Source organism: Bacillus rossius, chromosome 2 (genome assembly GCF_032445375.1).
Source record: "Bacillus rossius redtenbacheri isolate Brsri chromosome 2, Brsri_v3, whole genome shotgun sequence".
NCBI classification, from domain to species: domain Eukaryota; kingdom Metazoa; phylum Arthropoda; class Insecta; order Phasmatodea; family Bacillidae; genus Bacillus; species Bacillus rossius.
The window spans coordinates 111,117,677-111,144,357 of NC_086331.1; the positions used below are offsets into that span (position 1 = coordinate 111,117,677).

Below are 26,681 nucleotides of genomic sequence, written 5' to 3' on the forward strand. Positions count from 1 at the left end.
CCCGGTCCAATCTTCGGTCCAGGACTTAATCCGGCCGCATAACTTTTAAAACCCCCTGCACCACACTTGGTCTGCGGGGTAGTTTCAGCATACGGCACGGGCCGCCTCCCGAACCACAGAACTTGAACTAAAACCAGTCGCTCCGGCGCTGACACCACCCCAAAGGGAACTTGGACAAATTTAGCTGCGGTCCGCGCTCCACTACAGTGGACGCGAACACCGCCTCGAGACATTGATATACGGGATTGGCCGCCTCCAATCGCCCTCACCCCTCTTTTGAGTAACCAGGCTCAGAATCGCCTAGTGCCACGCTAATACGTAATAGTTAGTAATTTTGTGCGACGCCTTGAATCTGGAACGTTTCTTAGTAAACTTGTGCGACGCGCCACCACGTAAAATTCAGTAAACTTGTGCAACGCACCATCACGTAACATTTTTTGTAAACTTGTGCAATGTCTTATTACGTAACTTTTCAGACTAACTTTGTGTAATTGTGTAACTTCTGTATTGTGTGACATCACCCTCTGTACGACGTGGTGTGTAATCAATGGTATTACACCAAACCCACAGTCATATGAATAAACGACGCACGTCATTTGTTGCACCACTTCAGCGCCTAATCGATTAACCATACGACTCCCAACCACCGCCAAGTAGGGAATTCCTCATATCCCACGCAACACCGCCGATGGTCCTAGTGGGCCACGCAGGGCAACCGACCCCACGACCCACCTATCGACTAGAAACAGAGCTAGTCTGGCGCCCACCCGGAAACACTACATCGACAACAGCCATTGCCGCTAGGAGCCGCACCGGGACTCGAGCCCGAGACCCCGGACGACGGCAACATTATTAAATTTTTAAATTACATTTTTAAATTTCTCGGGAATAAAATTACAACTCATATTTAGTTATGTCTTATATAAATAAATAAATAAATATTGCCACGTCCACCATTATGGCCTCGGCCGATATTCAAGGCAGAGAAACAATTTTGATACCAACATGGCCGCCTCTCCAAAGCAAACAGTATCCCCCCGGCTTCTCTACACAAGCCTTGTGGTCTAGGCGACGATTGGTACCACAACCAAACCTAGATGGCACCATTTGTTATTGCCATTTATTACAGTGTGTATATATTGTATAGTTGATGTGACACCAGCGTCCAGCACTTCTACATGTAGCACTGAGGACCTAATATCACCACCCGCCCACCAACCGGACCCGTACCGCCGACGACCTCAAACCCGGCCGCCGAACACCAGGTGGGGCCTAGCCAAGGGCCCCCCTCACAGCCAATGCATCAGGACCTTCACCATGAACGGAAACAACGACACCACACATCACCACCAGCCTCCAAGGACTTAATTGTCGGAAGGGCCCTGTGCCGCATTTTGTAAATACTGTAAATATCTTTTTCTCTTGTTTATATGATCAAATTTTCTCCTCCATGTAAATATATTTTGTACCTCTCATGTTAATAAATGAGTGAATTTTGTGGCGGGGCGGACCCCCTGAGGTTCGCCCATTTAAAATAAATAAATAAATAAATAAATAAATAAATAAATACTGAAGTGCCAAAGTCTTTGTGCTCTCATCATTGCTCTGGAACAGCCTTTGGGGGATTGTTCTGGAATCCTCTCCCCCCTTATGGAGTGGCCTTCGGGAGCTCGCTCTAGAATCAATTCCTTCCCCCCCCCCCCAAACTTTTAGTAGCGGCCCTTGGGAGCTGGCTCTAGATTCCCACCCTTGGAGCGACTTTCGAGAGCTCACTCTAGTGTTCCAGCTGACCCCTCACCATGCCCAGCAAGAAGCACCCTAAGAGAGACGACATGTGAGCGCTCTATGCCCAGAGAGGTCCCCCTCCTCCCCATCGAAGACGCACACTGCCTTGTCCCACAACCAGGGATAAGACAATTTATATATATATATATATATACACACACACACATACAGATTACTTTCATGTCCATCAAAAAGAGGCAGAATTGAATAACCGAGAAAATTTTGTTGTAAACAATAAAATAAATTACAGAGATAAATAGAATGAAAAAATAACACACATTCATGCAAAACACTGATTTCCATGGTGGGATTGTCCTTCTACCAGTGCCGTCAACACTAAAAGCAATGTTGCCACACTTCCATGGAGAATTTCGCCAAAGCCAGAATGTTGATTCTGATAGATGTTTCCAGAATAGTCATTTAGCTGTCTGATGGAATGAATCTTGCGGATAATCTCGCTTGTAGAGTTTTTTGACATCAAGAATAGGGCCCCTTTTTGAAGTATTCTGTAATGAGGGCGGACTTAGAATGTTTTTGGAACTGGGCCTCTAGTTATACTAATTTTTTATTAATTATTGTGGCCTACAGCTTTCGCCAACAGCCAAAGGGTTTAGTGTGAATCTCAATTTCAAGTCGTTATCAAATATCAGAATATATATGGTACACCCATGCCTTACCCGTGACTCGAACCCAGGACCCCTCGCATCGTAAGCCGGTGTGCATCCGACTACGCTACGGAGGTCGGCGAATTATACTAAGAATGTATGGTTTTATACAAGATTAAATATATATCAAGAATCCTAAACAATTGAACCCTACTACACCTGCTGCAAGTATTGTGGTTGAAGCAAATGAAAGTTTTTTTGTCGATAAATGTTCTTATTTTAGGAAGTATTTACAACTAAATATTAATTTTTATTTTATTTTAGAATGTATAATTTTTTCGGATATATCCTTTATACAATTTTATTAAAATAAATAAGTTTTTGTCCCAATTAGAAGCCTAATATTCATTTTAATGATATTAAGAAATCGATTGTTATTTTATTTGACATTATTTATCTATGCATCGTACTTTTGCTTGAATTGTACTTTGCTGTGTGCCGTAAGCCGAATGCGTAGGCTGTAATGGATGCTTTTGTCAACAGTTACAGTGCAATAGTTATGTTGTGTTATGCGAGTTGGCTATATTTTGTATTGATTACTGAAGGCTGTGAAGTATGACGCGTCAACGAATTTGGTGGCGATGACAATACTAAGGTTGTTGACCAAACATGTGCTATTTGTTTCTAGTATACTGTGCTACTCCATATGGGCTTGGGTCGTGTGTTAACTTCTCTCTCCTCAACATTTGTGTTCTGACACATCTGGAGTGAAATTTGTGAATTGTGAGCGAGTGGTAAACGTTTTGATACTTTTTTTATGGCAGAAATCTACATACACTGTGAATGTCATACTGCAGCATCTTTTCGTACTGTTTTAGCGATATCTTACGTATATTTTTGTACGGCGAAACATTGCACGTGTCGAAGGGTTTTAAACCGGACGGGAAGTGGCTCCCGTTCGGATCAGCCTATAGGATAAACAAATCTTCAGGTAAGTTGGACAAAATAACCTCATTCAATAGGCCTAGGTTATTAGGCTGTGGATGTGATTGTACGGAGCGAGTTAGCAGTAATAATTTCTTCACAGGGTAATTACATAATTAAAATATCACCAGTACTTGCATTTATTGTATTAGAACATAAATCTAATGCAAATCTTACCTGGTTGCACTGGTGGTGTTTGCCAATACATTTTCAATTATTTGGAGTCCGATGACACTAGCCATTCATTCTTGTTATTTAAATGTTATTTTTGTGCGAATTTCACACTTTTCAAACTCTAAACAATGTTCATGTACTGCTTAGAGTTTTACAAAAATCCGGCATCTGGTAGTAAAGTTATTTGCAAGTTATGAGAGATTTGGGAGGAAATAGAGGACAACCTTGGTAGGAATGATGCCTAGAAAGTTAGACAAGTGAGGAGAGCAGATGTTTACATGTTGGCAAGGAATGTTAGGCCGCTTAGTAACAGAATTAAAAGTTTAAGTAAATTAATTAAGCAAACTTTGTGCCACAGCTTGCAAGTTTAACTACAGTTTGACATGTTTATTTGGTGGTCCTGAAATATAGTTTTATTTTTTTCTAAATTTTAATAATATTTTGTAGTTAAATTATATAGTTTAAGGGCTAATGGAAAAAATATTTTCCAAATTAATTTTTTTTAGTTTTACTGACATTTGTGCGGGCTATTTTGGAGTGTATTACATTTCAAAGATTTTCGAAATGCTAATAAGTACTCATGTCAGTATATCAGTAGTGCCATGTTAACTATGTGTATTTGTTATATATTTGTGTCAGTTGTGGTATTTTATATAAATAATGAAAATAGTATTGTACTTAATGTAATGGGTGTTTTTGTGATTGGAACTATAAAAACAGGTAGATTTACGTAACTCAGGGTTTGCACGCCTCCTTAATATCCTTAAAAAGTCAGTGATTGGTCGTTAATTGAATTAAGGCCCTCAAAAGTTTTTAAATTACACTAATAACCCTTAAAAACTCTGTAATAAAAACTGATAGCATGTGAGTGATGGATAAATGCTGGTATTTTAATGTTCCTTTGTTTTCGCATACACACTGCAATTTGGATTTTGAGACACATAACATTTTATAGGGATATAAAACTGATTTTGAATTCGTTGTTAATTATTAGCATGTTACCTTTAAACTAAAAATTTTGTTTTACTCTCTTTGAACTTATATAAAGTAAATGTAATTAGTGATCAAATTAAATACTAGGGCTATAAATTTCTGGTAGACACTATGCTTGGGTTAGATATGTGTTCAGATAATTTTGGCCAATATAGGCTTACCTATAAGAATTGAACTAATCAACAAAATAACTTTTTGTTCACTAACTATATAACATTGTTATTTTCTGGAGGTATTTTGTGATAGTGGTGAAGGTGACTAAGTAAAGGGGTCCTTTAAAACTCCTTAATTTTTGTTCGTGCCAAAGGGTCAAACTATGTAACCTTAGCAGTAGCATGAGTGCCGCCATGTGCGAGTCACTACTGTGCTTGCAAACAGCTTGCCTCAATAATAATAGGGACCTTAAAATTAGAACCTGTTGCTTTGCATTACATAACATGACATGCATGACATACTTGGTACAATTGTTGAGTGAAATCCATTAAAAAATTAGAAAAATGTTTTCAAAATTGCAGCAAGTAATTTGTTATGTCACTTGATACCTGTTGCTACGCTGAATTTAAGGTCCCTGTCATAATTGAGGCAAGCTGTTTGCAAGCAAAGTAGGGACTCATACATGGCGGCACCCACATTACTGAACAGGTTACCTAAATTAACCTGTTTTTATGGTTGCAATCACAAAAACACCTGTTAGATAAACTATCTTCATTATTAACTTAAAACTCCATACTTTACACAAATAAGACATACATAGTTAATAGGCCTATGTGCTAATGATCTACAGGTGTGAATTTACCACATGTATAAACATTTTGCTAGTACTTGTAAAATAATAAATTTGGTCTTCTGTCTCAAAATTACCACAACAAAGATAAGTAGAACAAATTTTTTTTTGAAAGTCTTTGTTTTGGTTTTCAGTGCTAGCCTCTAAACTAGAATTCTACTCTAGGTGTAAATTAATTATTTCGTAATTTCCTAGAGTGGCAACACTTGAATGAATGAAATGATTTCAGAAATTGTGTTTTTTAGTACTGCACATGTTTTCAAATTTCTACTTGATTCTGAGAAACTTGCAAATGGGCAGGCTATGAAGTTAAAGAAAATTATGTGGTAAAAGCCACTAAAAAGAAGAAAAATATTTATTGAAAAGTTATTAAAATTGCTGTAGCAAAAATATTTTAGAAATTTTAATAATTTTACATCAATATGTACTCAACACACAATTTTTACAGATTTCGTGGCCATTGTTTACCACTAAGTTTTCTACAATATTATGCCATCAGGATCAAGTGCATGGGAATATCAACAAACCAAATTAAAACAGCTATTATCATGTACCACAGGATCAATGAATACAGGATCATACCATCAGAAAAAATGTGCAGGAGTTTACATTTTATTAACTAAAAACACTAAGCTCATGTACCACATGATTATGTCATCAGGATAAAATGCACAGGATCTGGGTATTACATATAACATATTAAAACAATATTTAATAATTGAATACTCACCTGTGTCAGTGAATCAATCATCTTTGCTGTGAGCAGAAAGTGATGGAGACATTCATGATCATCTAGAACCTTAGACGAAACATGAATTTTGCGACGTACCCAATGTAAAAAAAAAAAAAAAAAAAAAAAAATTGATCTTCGTGATTGTCTAAACAGAAAGATGACTTTTTGAAAACCATGTGCTGTTTTGGAAAAATTTAATTTTAAAGTTCATGACCCCCTTTTAATTGTCGTACTGACATGTGTAGTAGTTTGTGTATTAGGAAACCATTCGCTGTCCTCAGCCAACTCACAATATATGTCACAAATTCATTAATCAGGCTAATTCAAATACTTTCAGGTAACACTGTTCACATAGCTATTTCACAACCCCATTATACTCCCAGAAACACCAGCCATGCTTACGTTAGAAAATACAACAGTACTAAAACTGACAAATACCCTATTAATGTCATTAAATGTCTCCTCCCAGCAACAACCAATTCTGTTTGACGATTCTTGCATCCATTCCACTATGTGGATCAATATACTTCTTAAAATTCAAACAACATAAATTTTAAATTAATTAAAATTCTAGTAATCTACAAGGACCTTTCTTTATGTTTGCAATCATGTAAACAACCATAAAGCAATGTAAAAATCCATTTCCATTATTAACAAATTACCACACTTAACATTGACACAACTAATACCAAAATAAAAACACACACAGTGTTCATAAAGCGGCACAAATGAAGTTGTTCTTAAATACATCACTTGAACCATATATCTTTTGCAGGTAATTAAAATCTCACTATTTTGCACTTCTTTTTTAACACAGTCACCACAATGGTTAGTACAACTGAAATGTAACACATTTGAAATGGAAATTTTTTTCATGCCAAAGCTGCTAATCTAGATAGTTTACCCATTATTTTCTTACGTACCTGATCACTGTGACAGCTGACACATTTGATGCTTTTGAAAAATCTGGGGTGGACCCTTTCATGAATCCAATCCTAATCATAGTGGAACACATTTTGTTTAATGCAAGGTTGAATGTCAATTTAAACATGTGGCTGAAGTGGTGGAGTTGAAGGCCATTTCATTTTCACGCACAAGGCTTCAACCCAGAAGCCAAGAGTAGTAACATTTTAGTTGGCACTTGGAAAGTAATTTGCTATTTTATGTTTCAGTGTTGCTTGAATTGGATGAGTGGCATTGTGTTACAATACCACTACAGGCTTGATTCAAGCGTCACGATAAAACCAACCGTAAGGCTCGAGACACTTACTTCAGCTGTAGTAGATTTCGAACCTAATGGTCAGTGTTGGCCGGTTTTTGTGTGTGTGAGAGGGGCTGGACCCACTTAGCTGCCATGTGTGCTAAAAGATGGTGTGCATTAGAAGGAGAATCTGTCACGAGTCAAATTCGTGCCCTACTAAGACAATGACTGTTCCTTGCACAAACAAAAAACACTTGAAAAATATCTCGATGACTGCAGGTAATAGGGTGTAAAATTCTGTTAATAACTGTTAAATGCCTTAAACCTGTTAACTATAGTTATCAAATAAGACTTTTTTTTCTTCTCTAGAGCGACCAATATTACATATTGCATACCAGCTGAGACTGCACGACATCTCGGCCCAACCCTCCCTGAACAAGAGATAAAATCAAATTCCAAACCTACAGAAAAATTTACTTATCTAGGGACTTCTTCGAAATACTGCTTTACAATGGCTACACACACTATTCTTACAGCTACTATTCAGTGATTTCCATCTCGGAGGGCTTCCTCTGGTTCTCTCACATGTCTCTGTCCTTCTCTCATACCTCAGTCTCTTTCTAATTTGATACATAATTCTGGGATTCCCCAGTCTTGGCGAACTTCTTTTCTCTCTCTTACACAGGATGTGATAAATTATTGTCTTATCATTTTGGCGCTGCTATGTCGCAGCACGTCGTTCGTTATTTTTTTCTGACAGTACTTTATGTTCTCAACACATCACAACCATACCATGAATCATACACTACAATTATAATTATAAAATAATACTTAAATGAAACAAAACATTGAAATTCACACTCGCATAATACCCTAGCTAACCAAATGCAAAATCAGTAAAAACATAGTTAAAAGGCTTTTCTAAATAAAATAATTAAATATCACCATTAATTACTGGAATATTACTAATGATAAAATATAAATACAAAACTAAGTTACTGCATTCTCAATATTAATTGAATGTCATCTGAATAGAAGTGTGGTCAAGAACTTTCTCTGATACAAACAAATACATTCATGTTTTCTTTGACTACTTGGCAACATTGTACTCTAAACTTGAAGCAATAACATTATTATATATTATTACTGAGGAGGGATAGTGCATAGGGGAAAAAGAAAAATGGGCTTGTGCTATACAAAACATTAACTATTAAACCCCTTGCCTCTCAGCTGCCTTGAAAAAAACCACTTTCAACACTGGAGCCACTGCTCATATGGCAGAATATGAATATTTTCTCATATTCCTTTTCAACATGACACATATTCACTCTTCTAGTACCAAGAAACAACACTTTGTATGTGATAAGCAGCATATAACATTAACGCTATCCTTGTGAACAAAAACCCAGTTATTTGGAAATATATTCAGTAGGCCTATTGAAAATTTTTGCTTAGTTATATATATTTATTTCACATTTGTAACTCAAATTAAAACTTCTTTGTTAGTATAGCAAACATATTTGATTATTCCTGTTAGAAAAAAGTAAGTATTGCAATTCTCTTTTCATATATTATGTCATAAAAGATCTCAAGATTTTTCATATTAATTATTAATTCTTCATGAAATTTTCAATGACAAAAATTATAATTCATGAAACACTCAGCTGATTATATAATTAAAAAAATAAACTATACTGTAGGCTTTCTCACTCATTATACATAAAAACTATGTAGATTTCAGATTATACACACTTATGTTATATTCAAAAAATATTAAAAGACAATATGAACTATTATGTCTACATAGGTATTGCATTAATTGCTAAATATTTGTAACTTTTAAAAAGTATATTATATATCATTAAATTAACCATCATTGCCTAACACCAGTGTAGTTAATTCAGAATAAAATTCATTGGGATTATTCTATTTTCCAATATCATAACAGTACCTTTGACGTTATCAAGATGACATTGCATGGGTACATCATTACCACCCCTACTTTCTTTCGGGACAAGGGGGTTTTGGACTTGGAATAATAAATACATCATTTAAATAATTTTTTCCCTATTATTCTTTTTCAGTATCGTAAACTAAACTATAATTCTCCCTCGCGCTAGTCTATTTTGCGATACAGCAGTTTTGCAAATTAGAGTAGACCAGGTGGGACCATATTCTACTTCATGATACAGATAAATTATTATTTCAAAAGTCTCACTTTAAAAAATTAAATTATGTTATCGCAAAATAGAATAGAATGGGTAGGACAGTATTCCACATCACAATACCGAGAAAATATTATTTTGAAAGTCTTACTTTAAAAAAATTAAACACAGGTATCGCAAAATATAATATCTTGGGTTGGATTGCTTTCCACTTCATGATACCGAGACTTTATTATTTTCTGCCGTTTCAGTGCTACTTTCAGGCACAAATGTACGATTTTAAATTTAATTTTTATTGAAGGATAGCACAAAAATAATGTTGCATTTTTAATTTAATTTAATTTTGTTACCATTACTGTACACTCCGACGTAATCTTGTGCAACCCAGTGCACCTGCGATTGTTCGCAGGCCCAATTAGATACCTTTGCTGACATTTGGTGATCGCAGCATCTCGGCAGCGGTTTGCATCACGTTTTCTCCCTGTAACAATATGACTTTTCGTGCTAGCGAACGCTACCCCAAGCCCACCGCTAGCAACTTTCATTTCTCGGAGGCCAGCATAGGTAAGCTGCTTGCCAGCACGTCCAGGACCATGTTACAGTCCTCGGCGACGCCTCGGGATGGTCCACACGACGCCTTTTCCAGGCGACTTAGCAAGTTTAGACTCCACTTCCCTAATCTCCCACCTGTGGCTTCACGAGAACTTCAACCCGGAGCATCGACCCCCGTGAACCCGCTCAGGGTACATGGTCTCCCCAAGGACATTTGCCCTTGTCAAACAGAGCCCTCAGCGAAGCCTAGCGGCGGAAAAAATCCTTAACCTTGCTCGGTCCGCTGGTTGCGATGGCGCCCAGAGCACTCTAGCGGACGTTTCTGTGACCCTCCAGCCAGTTTCTCATCTTGGCCGCCAGAGCGCACTACTCACCCCTCCCATAAGAGACAGCTTGTCACAATCGACTTCGGCAACAGTCGCAGTGCGATTGCGATCTTAGTTCGCCTGCGACTCTCGTGAGAGCGCGGCGAGCGTTTTGCAGTCTGCTTCGCCCCTTCGGGCATCTCCGGACACCTTCGGGCAATCACCACCCCCCCTCTTTGGATGGGGGTAGTTACTTTCTTTAATTAGGCGCCCCGACGCCATTTTCAAGGATTCGGCGGGCAGCATCTGGTCTGTGCAGACCACGCGTCGCGATTCGCAAGAGTCCAACTCTGTAGTTCTTCCAAGACTCGACACTACGTCATGTAGTCGCCAACGTCAAGGCATAGAGGCCTTAATTTTCTAATTTTTAAATTTGGCTGCCCGTAATAGTTTTTTTTATCTAAATTATTTCTTCTTTTCTCGTCATGGCTTCCGCTGTCTTCCGCGCCGGGAGCTGCCTTCTCTGCTCCTGGAGCCAGCCTACATGACTTAACCCCGCTGTTTTGAATAAGTGGTCATCATATATCTCCTCCCCTCCCCCCTTTTTGCCTTTCCCTGGGCATAGTCTTGCCCAGACTTAGCCGCCTGTTAACCAGTCTAAGCAATTTAGGAATTTGGTTACAGGCGGGGTGCAAGATTAGGCGCAAGAATAATGTGCAATATTAGGTGCAAGATTAGGCGCAAGATTAAGAGCAAGAATAATGTGCAAGATTAGGTGCAAGAATAATGTGCAAGATTAGGTGCAAGAATAATGTGCAAGATTAGCTTCAAGATTTGTACACCAAATTAGAATGGAACTTCACTGCCAAATTAGCAGTCCGTGATTGGGCTCATGCAGTCAGAAGTTTTCTCCCCTCTCCGGTCGACATACAAGTTTCTACATAAAATTATTTCTTCTGGACTTCAATCTACCGAAACCTCCGGTGCCAGGACACAGGATTTAATTAAATTCATTTGAAAAGAAAATTAAAAACAAAATGTATTTGTTTCTTTCTTTTGAGCCTGCGAGCTCACTTAAAAACCAGGGTCAAGTTCAAGAGATATGATTTTTTTACTTTTATTTGTATTTTGTTGCCCCGGGGCTCCCTCCTTTTTGTAATTAATATATTTTAATACAAAAGATAAAAGAAAAAAACTAAGTAAATTATTTTAGTAAAAGGGCAGTTATTTGTTATTTCATTATCATTCATCCTCGATCCACATAGCCTCTTAGAGTTCCTAGTAGGTTATAAATAAATTCCTTTGTACGACGTATGGCCTCTGTGATTATTGTTGTTGTTTTGTTTTCTGAGCTGACGCTTCCAAGGCCTTAATTTTTACTTATTAATTTATTGAGTGTTTACCTGCAGCCCAGCGTACGTAACAATTTTGAAACATCTCACTCTCAGAAATTTAAATACTGGTATCACAAAATAGAATAGACTGGGTGGGACTGTATTCTACTTCACGATACTGAGATAATATTATTTTAAAAGTCTCGCTTTCAGAAAATTAAATACCGTTATCGTAAAGTAGACTAGACCAGGGGACCTATTTTATATTTCATAATATCACAATTTTTTAATCACAAAAATTCTTATTTTATACAAATTAAATACTGCTATCGTAAAACAAACTAGACCTTGTAGAATTTTATTCTCCTTTACAATATCGTCCATATAATTTACTAAAATGAAATACATGAAAATTTTTACTAGCCAATGTACGCTCACCAAACCTTTCACGTTGTGATTATCACTTCCACGATTGCAATACAAACCTACAGGACAACGAGCTATTTTTACATTACCTAATCACTTTTATGATTCACATAACCAAAGCAAATGAAACACACACAACATACCTCTCACCTAACGCATGCAACAAAATTCACATAAAATTACAAATCATAAACATTTAAAAGCCACAAAAAACCACTTACCTTTCTCAGCATTATGGCACTAATCGTTTTCTGTCACTATTTCTCTTGTAGATTATAAATTTATACCAGTTTGCCATTTGACCTATGATCTTTTTACCCAAGGTGATCGTTTGAATTGTATAGACATTGATGCGCTGCAGCACCATCTAGTGGCGAGTTATAGCAAAATGGATATTGCGAAAATATTCTCTGTGTTCAAATATCTATGTATACCAGTTTTCATGGCGATCGGTTGAACTGTTTAGAAGTTGATGTGCTGCAGTGCCATCTAGTGGTGTGTTACAAAAAATGGCTAGCATAAAAACCTTCTCCATGAAAAAATACTTTGACGTGCCAATTTTTTTGGTGATCGGTCAAACATTGTCCGAGTTTATCTACGTCATACATACCAAGATACAATTTTATTTATAAAATGTTTATTACAGCGCCCACTATCTAAGAAACATCGCCGATGAATCACAAACCTTTTACAGAAAAGAGTATCTAAATCAGTCAAAATGTTTTGAAGATAAATGGCAACACTCATATTGTTCACACACAACCTCTCACCCTAAACGCACACACCTTCTCTGTTCCGTTTGGGTAAACATATTTATTGCATACACAACACCTTTGTTGAAGTACAGGCAAACATAAAAAATTATTTAAAAAAATCTTTTATGGTCATTTGCTTCAGTTAAGTTGCTTTCTTCTTACTGAAACCATTCAGAAATGTTGCAATCTACTGAGTTTTTCAAAATCAAGACTTTTCTGGGGAACATCTTTGAAACTAACACACTCTTTGACCTCCATATCTGGCAATATTTTTTTTCCACAATTTGCTAAACATTGTGGGCTTTATAATGTTGAGTCATTCCATGTGAAATCAAAAAATAATTTTGGACCTTACCCCTATAGATTTCAAAGATTTTTTGTTCAGATGTTATATCCATAGAATATATGAATAAATACAAAATTTTAAATTTTTTGGGATGATAGAGATGTAAAAAAAATATAATTTTTTGCAATATTTAGATACAGTAAATATCAATCTTATATATTATTTCTCTAGCCGCTTTTTCTGTCAGTCTGTGAGATCTTCATTATTCCTTTATCAAATTTCATGATTTACCCCTCATTTTAAAGCCTATAGTGCCGGCTAATGGCGAAAAATAGACCCACTGTCTAAAAATGTACCGCTTCTTTTAAATTTGAGATTTAAAGTCATCTAAGAAGAAGTCCTTTAATGGATGCGTAAATTTTTTGATAGATACTGAATCAGATTCGATAAATATCGAATCGGATATCCACTTGAAACATCAGCGTTTACATATTTCTTTTTCAAATTGCACTTCCGTCATAAGCAGTCTTATGATAAAGAAATCTTAGAGAATCCTTCAACTTAACCAAAAAATTCCACCAAAGAAACCACTTAACCAAAACTTCTGGCAGATCAGACTTTTCTTATAAGTAAGTACTTTTGAAAATACTGTTGATATTTTGTATCACAAACATAACCTACAAACATAACCTCTTACATTTACTTCTCATAGCAACAGTTAGTCACAGTACTCAATACTTGAATAAATTCTTTGCTCACATTGCAGGTTCATTAACATTGAGAAACTTTCAACTTCCATTTAATGTATTTAAAGAGGTTTTGTAAACGCGTATATTATTGGTATGTTTGAATATAATACTTCTGTAAAAGAAAATGCGTAACAGCTATTTGTATTGATGTGTTCAATTACATGTCTTCTTTTGTAACAACACCCGTTTACTCTTTGTCTATTCTTCTTCAAAATGTCATTTCTCCCAAATTTTTAAAAAATGTAATGCCACACAAAACGATTTGATGCGCACTGTGGAATTCCGCACGGTTCGACTAGTAATTTACAAACTATTAGGCATAGAGAGCTCAAACTTGTTTTATTCTCTTCTGTTTTTAATGGGAATTTACCAAATATGTAACATGACTGTATTTCATCAATGTCAATATTTTTCAAATAAGTAAAAAAAAAGTTTTGAAAATCTCAAAACACCCCTTTTTATTTTTTTTTAAATATCTGTTATTTGTAAACTAATAGGCTACCTATATAGGCCTTCTTTCATAATGGACAACAATGGATTCATCCAAAAAAAATAAAGACTTAATAGTGCTTAAGCCAAATTTACTGATAAATGTCACCCAAGAGTGAGCATTTAATAAGTTTTTTAAATATGAATAAAATCAAAGTTTTATAACTGAATAATCAGAATGTGTACATATTAAACTTAATAAGCCTAGTTGTTTATTAATTACATATTTTAAATTTTTAATGTGTTTGTTATAACAGCCATCATTTTATTTCAAAAATATAAATTTCATAAAGAAAAATCTTTTAATACAAGTCTAACCTATACACTAATAGGCTATTTACTTACAAATTTTTAGGATAGAACAGAATTTCAGTTATTTTACAAATAAAATTGTTGAATTCTTACTATATAATTTACTAGAAAGTAATTTTCACAAATTTTAATAAATAAAGTAATAACACGTTATTAACAAATTTTTTTACTAGTAGTAATATCACATTATTTAAGAGTTTTCATTTAACTGTGTATTGTTTATGTAATTTTGTTTCTACACTTTTACCCAGTCTTGATTTCTTAAAACATTTTCTAACGCATGTGATGAAACACTAATTTCAGTTTCACGTAACATGTACACTCTTCCGGTTGCTGTCACAGGATTTACTACTCTTAAGAATTGAATTATTGTGTACTGTTAGTGTGTTTTTTGGTTTGGGGTAAAAAATGAGGGGTATCGCCTCTTAGGATTTAAAAATCTAACTGTTAATTCATTTTCATAATTTTTTTGTAGAATGTAGAATACAAGCAAGTCTTAATGACTTGTTTTTGACTACTGTAAGATAACCAGATTTAGTTTTCTGTAAATTTGTAGGTGTGAAGTAATAAACTTTTGTTACAAATAACTTTGTCAGAAGACAATTCTCATAAATCGGTATAAATGTATGCAGTTTGTAAGTACCTTCAATTGCTTTTGAATCATTGAAAGGTTTTGGCAGAAGTTTCTTTTCAGTTGCATCTTAATCACAGCTGTGCAGTATTCAAAGTCTATAACAGGAATATTGTCATTAGCAGACCCAAAAAGCTGTTTTGGTGTTAGTATTTGGTCATTGTATGGTCTTCGTAAACTAGCTTTGGAAGCTAGTCTATTAACCGTGCCACCTAATACATCCCAGGCACTTTTGCTGTGTGATGTAGCAAAGAACTGCCATTCTTCTTTTACGTGAAAATCATAGTTATGTAGGCACAGATTAAAAAAATTTCTTTCTATTTTTATACTGCGCAACACTGCCGTCAGAAAAGTGATTTTTCTTAACTCGAATGGTAGTGTATTTTTCAGTATTTGTATCATTTTTCTTTGAAAAGCATAGACTGTTATTGTATTGTGTTGTAAACTCTGAAATAAAAACATACTCCACATGTCGTTTTTCTTGCCACTTATAATATACAATAAATGGGTGCAGTGTGGCTTGGCTGCTCGTCCAGTGATAAGATTGTACTTTGTCCTGCAATACAAACAAATAATTTTCTGCAAAGTCACAGTTAATGATAACCTTACTTTTCGCAAGGTTGTCCTTACGTTCTAAGTAACAATCTTTCTGTTGCAATGCAATAAATGAATAGGTTTTCAGTTTTAAGAGACTTTCTATAAAATCATCTCTGAAATCATCAATTTCTTTCACAACTTTTTTGATCATACATCTGTCTGCTGTCACCCAGTGCTTGTATGTTCCCTCATCAATTACCTCGTTTTTAAATATCCCGGCCAATGCTTCTTTCAGGTATGCTGTCCCTGGACACTTGCTGCAGTCATTCATATAACATTGAGGGGCCGGAGGGTTACATATAATTTTTGCTAGAAAAGTGTGATATGTTTTAAGAGGTGATGTATCTAAATTAAAATTTTTTTATCCCTGAACCAGCTATAATCAATTTGACATTTTGATGAACAGTACACCCACATACTTGCGAGTTCCGCTTTTACTAGCTAAAATACAATTTTTAGGTCTTAACTCACAAAATTTTGAGAATCTAATTCCTTATGTTGGATGTTTTTCTTTAAAAAATTGATTAATTTTATTTAGCTTAGCTAACACTAAACGCTTTTGCACTTGAATTTTCAATCCCTTGATCCTGATTGTAGCACAATCTTTTTTACCAGGCATAATACTTTTTATGTCATCCTCTTGATAAAAAATCTTTAACAACCTGTGCAGTATCTTTACCTAATGTTTTGCCAGGCTTTGGATTCAGTGTTGAAAGAACTCCCTTTTCACATTCTAAATTTTTTACAGCTCAAGCCATGTAATTAGTGAAACCAAACTCTTTTTCAATTTTTTTACTTGTGCAACTTTTGTGTAACACTGATAAAATAATAATTTTTTCACTTTGCTTAGTTGTTTGGGCAATTTTTTTTTCAGTTCAATAATTCCAGATTCACATTTTTCATCTTTGTTTTCTTTACTTTTTTCCTTAAAAAAAATGAATTGTTTTTTCCAAGCTGGTCATTATTTTTTTAATCTTTTTTGTGGAATAACTTTCTACAGAAAGTTTTTTCTTTTTAATGGGAGATTCACCAATAAGTTCCAGTGATTTATTTAAGTAATCTATAAATGTTCCTGGGTCAGTAAATGTCATCCTTTTGGCTTGTGCCAGCTACATCACAATGTACCTGTTCTGGTATTTTAAATTCACTATACACTTTTTTCCTACATTTTTTACATATTTTCATACTTTTTCTGGCTTTTGGTTTTTAGCTAGGTTATTACTCTACAATTGGCTAAATTATAGTTTGCATTGTGGTTTGCAGATTTATAGGTAGGCCTACAATTTATCATTTTGCTAACATTGATGTTTTATCTTTATTGGTGTTATTTGCTTTATTAACTGGTTATTAACTGTCATTCACCATATATGCTTCCTCTAGCTTTATGATGTAATTTTTTCAGTTATAACTGAAATCAAGTGAGGCAATTCAGTGCCGTGATTAATTTTTTTAAAATCAGTAATAGCTGTGTAGAAACCCAGACAATCCTGAAAAACCGGTGTTGTAGTCATCCTGTTTCTGTGTGAAACTAATTGTAGATTAAGGTTCTCATATTGAACATCTTGAATCACCAGGTGTAAAAAAACATTCATTGGTTTGGTAAATTAGTATGTTCTAATGAAGTTGTTCCTGTGTTGCAGTGTTTTCCCATGAGGTGACGTGGTCGCAGGATGCTAGCAGAGATAGTGTCAACACTAGCATTGCTGTGTCTGGCAGTCGGCGACGCGTCCATAGTCCGCACATACAGCGATGAAAAGGGATTTGAACGATTCAACCATCTGGTGGTGGACAAGAATACGGGACGTGTGTTTATTGGTGCGGTTAACCGTCTGTACCAGCTGTCGCCTGACCTCGAGCTGGTCATCAAGGAAGTCACCGGCCCCAAGGAGGACTCTCCGGAGTGTTCTGTGCTCGACTGTCCCAGCTCGGTAATCAAAAAACTGACGGACAATGTGAACAAAGCGTTGGTCATCGACTACACCACCACTCGACTCATATCGTGTGGAAGTCTCTTCCAGGGCATTTGCTCTGTGCGCAATCTCAACAATATATCGGACGTGACACAGGTGGTGAAGGAGGCGGTCGTGGCCAACAATTCTACCGCATCCACAGTTGCGTTTATTGCTCCCGGTCCTCCCAACCCGCCTGTCACTCAGGTGATGTACGTGGGCGTCACGTTCACTGGCAACTCACCCTATCGGTCCGAGGTGCCAGCAGTGTCGTCTCGCAGCCTGGAGCGGGATAAAATGTTCATGATTGCTGAGACTGCAGTGACTACGGGTACACGCATGTTTGTCAACTCTCTGGCCAGAGAACGTTACCCCATTCACTATGTGTATGGCTTCAGCTCAGAAGGATTCAGTTACTTCCTCACCATTCAAGCTCGTACAACGAACCCGTCACCATTCATCTCCAAGTTGGTGCGAGTGTGCCACGATGATGAAAATTACTACTCATACACCGAAATTCCCATCGAATGCAAGATTGAAGACAATCATATGTACAACCTAGTTCAGGCAGCGTATGTTGGCAAGCCGGGTTCGGATGTCGCATCTGAACTAGGTATCACTGCGCAAGACGATGTTCTCTTTGCAGTGTTTTCAGAAAGTGATACATCCGAAGGGGAAATATCCAGCAAACCAAGTTCTAACAGTGGACTCTGTATTTACTCACTGAAAGCAATCCGCCGCAAGTTCATGCAGAACATCAAGACATGCTTTAGTGGTATGGGCAGTAGAGGGCTGGATTTCATATCTCCTAGCCACACATGCGTTTTAACCGTAAGTATTTACTCAGCACATTTTTTGTGACCTTATTTACTGGCCTTTAAGATAATATGATTTAAGAAATATAATACAACAATTGATTGGGGTTTTGGCAGGTCTTGGGCCTGGCTCTCATTATTTAATTTTTTTAGGGCCAACAGAGTAAGAAAATAGGAAAAATTGGAAATGGTGAAGGAATTTCACTAGCCAGAAATAGTCATGGTAAAACTAATATGATATTAAATCCTAAGATCACACTTTGTTCATTATATCATTTACATCATCAGAGTGACATGAATAGTTTGTTTTGGCATTAAACTTGAGTTAGGGATTTATTCTGCGAGAGGTTCCACCGAACTATTAAGAATGTACCTACTAGTAGGTTATGCACACTTTATAAATCTTAATTACTTGTGTTAAATCTTTCACTTTAAAGACTTTGAATGTGCTTGCATGTCATTACAGTCTTTGACAGTAGGTGAAGCAAGTTAAGAATTCATGAGGTAGTAGAGTGAGCTAGTCTTAATGTTTCCTTTCCTTTGTTTACATGGTAAAGTAATGTATACCACTGTTAGTATGACAGTTTTTACATGGCCAGGAGCCTATCAGTGGGGGAACCTGATATCTAATGATGGTGACTGTATTAAGTTTTCTCATGGGCAAGTTGGTTAGGTTGCACCCTCTTACGTGGGTGCCATTGGAAACCTGTGAGAAAACCCATATAATATACACATATGTTTATACATTCTAGAATCACTTAACTCTACCACAGTAGTTACTGTTGGTGTTTGTGTAAAATCAGTTGGTTAGCTTAACATGGGTGATGCCAAATCTTGCTGTGTTTGTGATGTGGGTAATAAGTCTGTCAGTTGTGTGCCCAAAATGTTTGGCTCAAATCAGTTGCGTATGTGGACATCTCTGTCAGCGACTTGTGCGTCACCAATTGTGATTTTATCATAGCGAGCCTCCCAGCCTTGTGCCATCATGTGGCTGGGGCTGGCAGGCTCGCGAAGAGTGCCAGGCTGCGGGATGCCGCCCATTGTATAACTTTTGGTTATATAAATATGTTTATAGATAGCTGTGCTGCTGAATAAAAATATTAGTATATCAGAGAGAGTTAGATATGGACTATTTTATACTGTTTCATTTCATTTCTTTCCTGCACAGTTTATATAACTTTTCCTTCTTCTTTTACTTCAATAATTCTATCCTGTTTTAAAGTTGATATGATTATTATTAAAATGTGTGTATAAAATCTTAAAAACTTTGCAATAAATTTAAGGATGTTCTAAAAGCAGTTTTTTTTAAATAGTTTGTAAAATACTAGGTTAAGGTCTTGTTACCTTTAATAAATGTTTATTACTTATGTTTAAACTATTATTTCTTTAATTTAAAATTATTCTGCAGCCTGTTTCAAAATCCATGATACATACATTAGGGGGTGCTAGAACATAACTAGACATGTACAAATCACCTAAATATATGCTCAGAACTCAACCAGTAAAACACAAAAGGGTGGTACATGCTGTATTATAAAATTACGAGAAATAAGATAGAAAGAAATCGCATGATGGCACCAGTGAATGTAAGGAAAATGTTTTATCCAATAACTTCCTATTACACAAATTCCACATTACAACAACTGCTCAAAATTGCGGCCTCCAATCGTGACGTTGGCTTCATTCACACTGTCAATTTAGTGACCGTTGTACATTGGTGAAAATACCAGGCATGTTTCGTATAGTGCCAGGAGCAGTGGAAATCCGAGCAACAAGTTCTTAATCTAAATCAACAGAACTTTCATTGTATATGAAACTTTTCGTATGATCTCGGTGGAAAAAGTTGAGACTTGATAGATGGAGTAAGTATGATGGAAAGCACCCTCTAGTGCTTCATCTGTTAGATTTTGAGCATACATTGTAGGTGATTTGTGCTTTTTTTGTTGTGTTATATCCTTTCTATCATCCTATAACGTATCTACCACAGATTTTGAAACACTGTATATTTAGTCTATATATAGTCTATTATTTTTTTAACAAAGTAGGTAATTTAATTGTCAATAGAATGGTTATGCCTTGTTTTTTTCAATTTTTCCCTCAGAATGTAAGTACAAATTTTATTGTGGACAGGCTTTGTTGCCCTTAGTATGTGTAGAAAGAAGTGTACTGTTGTGATTGTTCCACTGCCATAAGTATAGTTCGATAATGTACTAAATGAAATGTTGTAGAAATTGCAGACAATTGGCGAGGACTTCTGTGGGCTGGACGTGAACACGCCTCTGGGGGGAGAATTGGCAATAATGGCAGCTCCCGTGCTTGCCTTCAATACCCACCTAACTGCCGTTGCAGCCACATCGACAGGGGACTACACAGTTGTGTTTCTCGGCACCGCCCACGGACACTTGAAGAAGGTAACAATGCCCCCAAGGCCCCAAGTAGTCGAGCACTGGTGCTTTCTCTCCAGACTGCCAGACTGTTTTCACTTGTGGTCCTCATGTTCAATTCTGTGCTGATCCTGCATTTTAGACATTTTTGTTCCATATTTTGGTGACAGGTTGAAGTAGAACATAAAAAATTAAATTATCTAGGTACAGTAAAATGTCATTTAGCCGGCCCTTGTTGAGCTGGATATCCGATAATCCAGGTCCGATTTTTAGACACTATATTTAACGTTCACATACAAATTTTTAACTGCGTTAATAAGAATGTACTTCTGCCTCTTGAAGTAACACTGTTCTATTAGTGTGGTTTTGAAGTAACTATGCCAATAAATTACGCCATGATTTGAAGTAGCGGGGTCATATATTCAAAGTAGCATTGTTTCCTTTTATGTGAATTTTTATTTCCGTGTACGCACATTGGCATTTATGTAGCATTCAGTAGAATGAAACAAATTAATAATGTGATGAATCAAAAAACTTTATTTTGCTCTTTCCTTAATAGTTATTTCCTTCCTTCATTGCATATTTATCTCCGACGATGCCCGTGTGTTCAGCCAACGTTTATTTTACGCCAACCCGCATGTGAGCAGCAGGTATTACAATATTTGGCAGCAGCTCTGGAGCATTAAGCTAGAAGCTTTCAGGGCTAGTTTACCTTGCACCTATTAGGATGCGCTAGTGGCATATTCACTAGTGGCAAATCATGGCAGACATGCATTTAGTTAACAACAGTGGCTGGTAGTTTTAAAATTCTTATTAGAATTGAAATATATCTCCTATATTAATAACATTATTATTTTGTAACTCAGAAATGTTGTTAGTGCCTACTTAGCAATGCTTGCCCAAACCCTATTATGTAAAAATGTAGTACGTGAATTTTTGAAATTTAATTTTAGGTTGTTTAATCTAAAAATGTTATTTAACATTTATAATGCACTTCAAATGTATTTAGACATATATTTGTACTGTAAATAAATTTTAACAATAGCAGTGTGTTGATTGAAATGGTAGTCGGCAGGCACACTTACCTGATTGGAAAACAAATTATTTTGATTAACATCTGCTCTTATAGAAAAATCATATTTGATTAATCGTACTGTTTGGTTTGGTTTGCTCTGCTTTCCTGGAACAAATATGGGCATTACTTCGAGGGGCAGGTCTGACTATAAGTTTGATTTTAATTCAGTGCACAGTTCCTGTATAGATGGTAAAATTATTGTAATAAAATGCTTTTTGTTGAGTTAAAGTGCACCAGCTGATAAACATCTTGGCGTACTTGGAGTGTCATTCTGACATCATTCTATCTAAGCTATTGATGATAGAGTTTGCGTGACAGTGCTTCATTCAAACGTACATGTTTGAAACAGAATAAAGTGGATGAATTCTTTGTTAAAAAATGACGTGAAAAGTTTTTTTTTTTAAATTTTTTTGATGTCTTGTAAACAATATAGGCAATCGATACTAAGTATTTTCTTGAATTAAAATTCCAAATAGTGCCTCGTATCTACCCCTCAAATCCAAATTTAGGTGCCAGGGATCAAAAATAAAATAATGTCTGTTACAAGAAATGAAAAATAAGACAATGACCCTTTAAATGTTTGTTTTACTAAGTTTAGGATCAATAAATATTGTAATTTTATTATTTAATTACATATCAAATTTACAGTATCTTGGGAAATGGTAGTAGGCTAGGTATTAAGAAGAAATTAAACCTACTAAACTTGTCAAACTTGTCAGTGTTGAATTTTTGAATTTACTACATTTCCAGAATATTTTTTTTAGAATCTTAATTCTTGACTAAAATCTTTCAGATACAATAGATTCAAGGGTTCAAGGATTTTACCAGCTCCATTCCTAATATTTACATGTTCAGGATATTAACAATTTCTTTTTGTGTCAAAAATGTTCCTTGAAGTGCCAAACAAACATCATCAAAGCATTGTAGATGGTGCCAAATACAAAAAAAAAAATATTTTATGTATTCTTTTGGTATTAATAGTTGCAGTCCTTTTTAACTACACATGTGTTAGTATTTAAATTTCAGAATTTCCCTTTGTAAAGAATTTTTCTTAAAATATTTTGAATATTGAGGATTTGATGGTATTTGAGAATTTCATTGGCCAATTCCTACCACAAATAAATACAAGTTTTCAAAAACTAGTAATCAAGTGGGATAGTATCTGTTAAAGATAATATGGACATGTTTTTTTGTTTTGTAATTTTTATTGTTGTTACTGCTATAGTTTTTAATATAATGGACTGTAATGGTCATATTTTGGTTGAGTGGGTGGGACTGTTGATCCTGACACCACTAGAGTAAAATTTTGAAGGAAGGGGATGGGAAGGAGAAGGGATTAGATAGGGGGAAGGTATTTATTGCTTTTGCATGGATCTGGACTTTACAGATTCAATCGTTGGTTGCTCCTACTCTCTCTAGCTTTGAAATGGAGACCCCCAACATGCACAACTCTAGTGCAGTACATCCTCACTATCAGCTATGCAACCCACTACTGGTTACCATCTTTCACTCTACTATTAAAGTATGTCTTACTAGTGCCTCAGTGCAACAATCCCTCTATGCCACTATCACTAGTTTACCTTCGCTCTCGCTAGAACATAACTCTGTTCTCTTCCATCATTCATCACGTTCTCCCGTAATCCTGCTCAATGATCTCTCAGTACTGCCCTCTCCACTCGGGGCTCACACACGCTGCACATCAGCGCGATACTTCTGACAATGGAAGAAACATCTAAATGACACAACACACGTCTCGCGCAGCAGATGCCAGAGGAGCGATGAACTTAAAGCTGACTGCACATACTCACACTTGCACGGCTCAGACTATCTTATAATAAATTCAATATTAATTTCCCTTACAGTACTTGTGTTTTATCAGGTGGTTTATAACTTAACAATCAAATTTCTTTACCTTTGTAACTGAAGGCTTCACTTGACCTGCCTTATACATTTTATGTCATTATTTGTGATCTAGGACAATTACCATGGGCGTTTCACAATGAGCATTCCACATGAGTTTAGTTATCCCATGTATGCTACACGTCATCTACTGTTTGTAACCAGTCAGGCAAGTATTAATGACTAATACTTCTAATTTAACTTATGTAGTCATCTTCATAAACACGTGAAGTCAGCAAGAAACCAATTGTCCAACATAACATTACAAGGTGGAACCTTAATGGCAGTAGTGAACTGGGACTGTATTCATAACTTGTTTCCCATTGCTGAAAAGAGTCCAAATAACAAAATAAAAGATTATGAAAAATGAATATAACCCATGTGACAAATAAATAGAACATATCAGCCCTAGAATCACCTGAAAACATAGTAGTATTAGGGGTATTTGGTAAATTGTAACTTTAAATATTAATGTAGGACTACAAAAGTAATTGCAAATTTCTACAGTTCAGTAGAGTTAGAAAATTAATTTTTATAAATACATTGAGCCAAATATGTAATTTTTTTTGTCTGGATGTATTTTTAGTTGAAATGATTATCTCTTTATAAAAGTAAATTAATGCACAAAAAGTTATTTATGCAATTTCCAAATGCTTCTTGCCTGCATTATCTTATCATCTGATTGAACTAATGCTTGGAACAGTGAGGGCGATAGCAGCATGTGGTGAGCAATTCTCAGATTTGCTAACCGTTATTTATGAGCACAGAATCAATATCCAAGTGGTTTTAAATTCTCTGTAATCTTAGTTTCCATCACTTTATGCCTCTGTGCATATCTGTGATGTAACACCTAATAAAAAAACTAACCGTTTCTTCCACTCGGAGGTGGATAAAACAATGTTTAACAATTTGTTTAATATTCATATGCATTGTCATTTATGCTGCCTATTGTACATGTTTCACATGTTGGTTGAATAAACCAGCTGTGGAAACTGCACATACTTTTTTTTTCTTTGTCTCTAGATTAACATCTTGTGTTAATTTTTAGTTATACAATCGTTTCACTTTCAGATATACCCTCATGACCCTTTGTTGCACAATGGAAAGACGTGTTTTTTCTTCCTTATGTGCAGCTATTCTTCCTCTGTGCTTGGAGGTAGAAATGCAACTAAGACTATATTTGAATTGTGTTGTGTTGCAGGTGGTTGTAGAAACATCCAACACTGCCCTTGAGTATGGTGATTTGATTGTGGATGAAAATTCACCAGTCAATCCGGATCTGCATTTTGATTCTCAGTTAATGCATTTGTATGTCATGACGGAGAGAAAGGTAAGCAGAAATGTGCCAGTGATATTTTCATTTTGTGTGGGACAGCTGAGTTCATTTTACAGTTGGATATTATATTGAGCATTAAATATTTAGGGAATTTTGTAGGAAAGTATTAACAGTCCCATGAAAGCACATTATCAGGTAAATTATTTATAAAAAGTTATTTCTGTTTTTTTTTTTTTTTTCGTAGTTTAAGAAAAACTTTAAAGCGCCAGTTGTCATGTGGGAGGATTTAATGTATTACAATTTGTTTGGGCTTTGTGACTTAAGATCTTGTTTGGTTTAGTGTGACTTGTGCCTTTTTGCATGTCATGTCGGCAGTGTTCAAGATGGTGCCAGTGTGTGTATCCTGTTCTTTTGTGTCCGACATTTTTATAGGTTCTATATGATAGCTTTATTCACCCAATCAAATTATTGTTACCAAAATGGTCCTCTGGAAGAATATCATCAAACACATTTGTCCACACGGGCCAGATATTTACCAGTAATTGTGCGTGGTATTTGTGTCGTGTCATGTGACGCTGATCTATTGTGATTGTGTCTTTCGGTCTTGTGTTGTTGCGGTGTTCGTTAATATTTCATTTAATGGTTTTTTAATTTGCTTTCAGCATATTTTGCCAGTTGTTGACGTGTTTATGTGCACATGGAACTTTGTTCAATATGTGCCTTTGAGTTTGTACATCAACAGCAATAAACAATCCTGTTTGGTTTTGGCAATTGTAGTTTGTACGAGTTGCAAATAGTTCAATCCTTTTAATTTCTGTTTTTGTGCATTAAACTGCAAAATGAATGATAAGATAGAAGTGTTAAAGAGACTCTTGGAGCATGGGAAAAACAGGTTATGTCATGCCAATGCACTTGCTGATGTGAAGATTGACGATAAACAATGTGAGCTGTTTATCGCAATGTGTCGTGATTTGTCACAATTACGTACCTGTTTTAAAGACGATCACTTGACTTTAGAAATGTTACCTAAAGATGACCCAGATTTCTACACAAAAATCACGATGATTGCCTAAATGCTTTCAATGACACTATCATGTTCAGGCAATATTCGCTGCGACATGTAACTAGAATAAATTTCATAATAGTACGAAAGCACTAACTTTGCACAGCTCGTCCCAAGTCACGCTCCCACCGATAAAACTACCACAGTTCTCAGGGAATCCAATGGATTTGCTAAACTTTTCTAACCTCTTTACTATATTGGTAGTAAACAATGGTCAGTTGAATGATATTGAAAGGTTATCATACTTTAAAACCTTGCTCTCATCAGAACCGCTTTCTCTTTACAATCCCTGCCATTGATTAATGAGAACTTCATAGTAGCTTAGAATTTAATTGAAAAAACCATAATTAAAAAGTGAAA

The 26,681-nt window shown here is 35.8% G+C and overlaps 1 protein-coding gene across 1 annotated transcript in view; it reads left to right on the plus strand.

Annotated features, from left to right (window-relative positions):
* Positions 1–2,895: 2,895 nt before the first annotated feature.
* The window catches only part of LOC134529614 (plexin-A1), a 97,698-nt gene continuing 73,912 nt past the window's right edge, over positions 2,896–26,681 (plus strand). The window contains exons 1-4 of the mRNA XM_063363900.1: positions 2,896–3,381; positions 17,501–18,640; positions 20,853–21,035; positions 25,184–25,312. Coding sequence (XP_063219970.1) covers positions 17,531–18,640; positions 20,853–21,035; positions 25,184–25,312 — 1,422 coding nt within the window. The 5' untranslated portion in view covers positions 2,896–3,381; positions 17,501–17,530. The remainder of the gene's footprint in view (positions 3,382–17,500; positions 18,641–20,852; positions 21,036–25,183; positions 25,313–26,681) is intronic.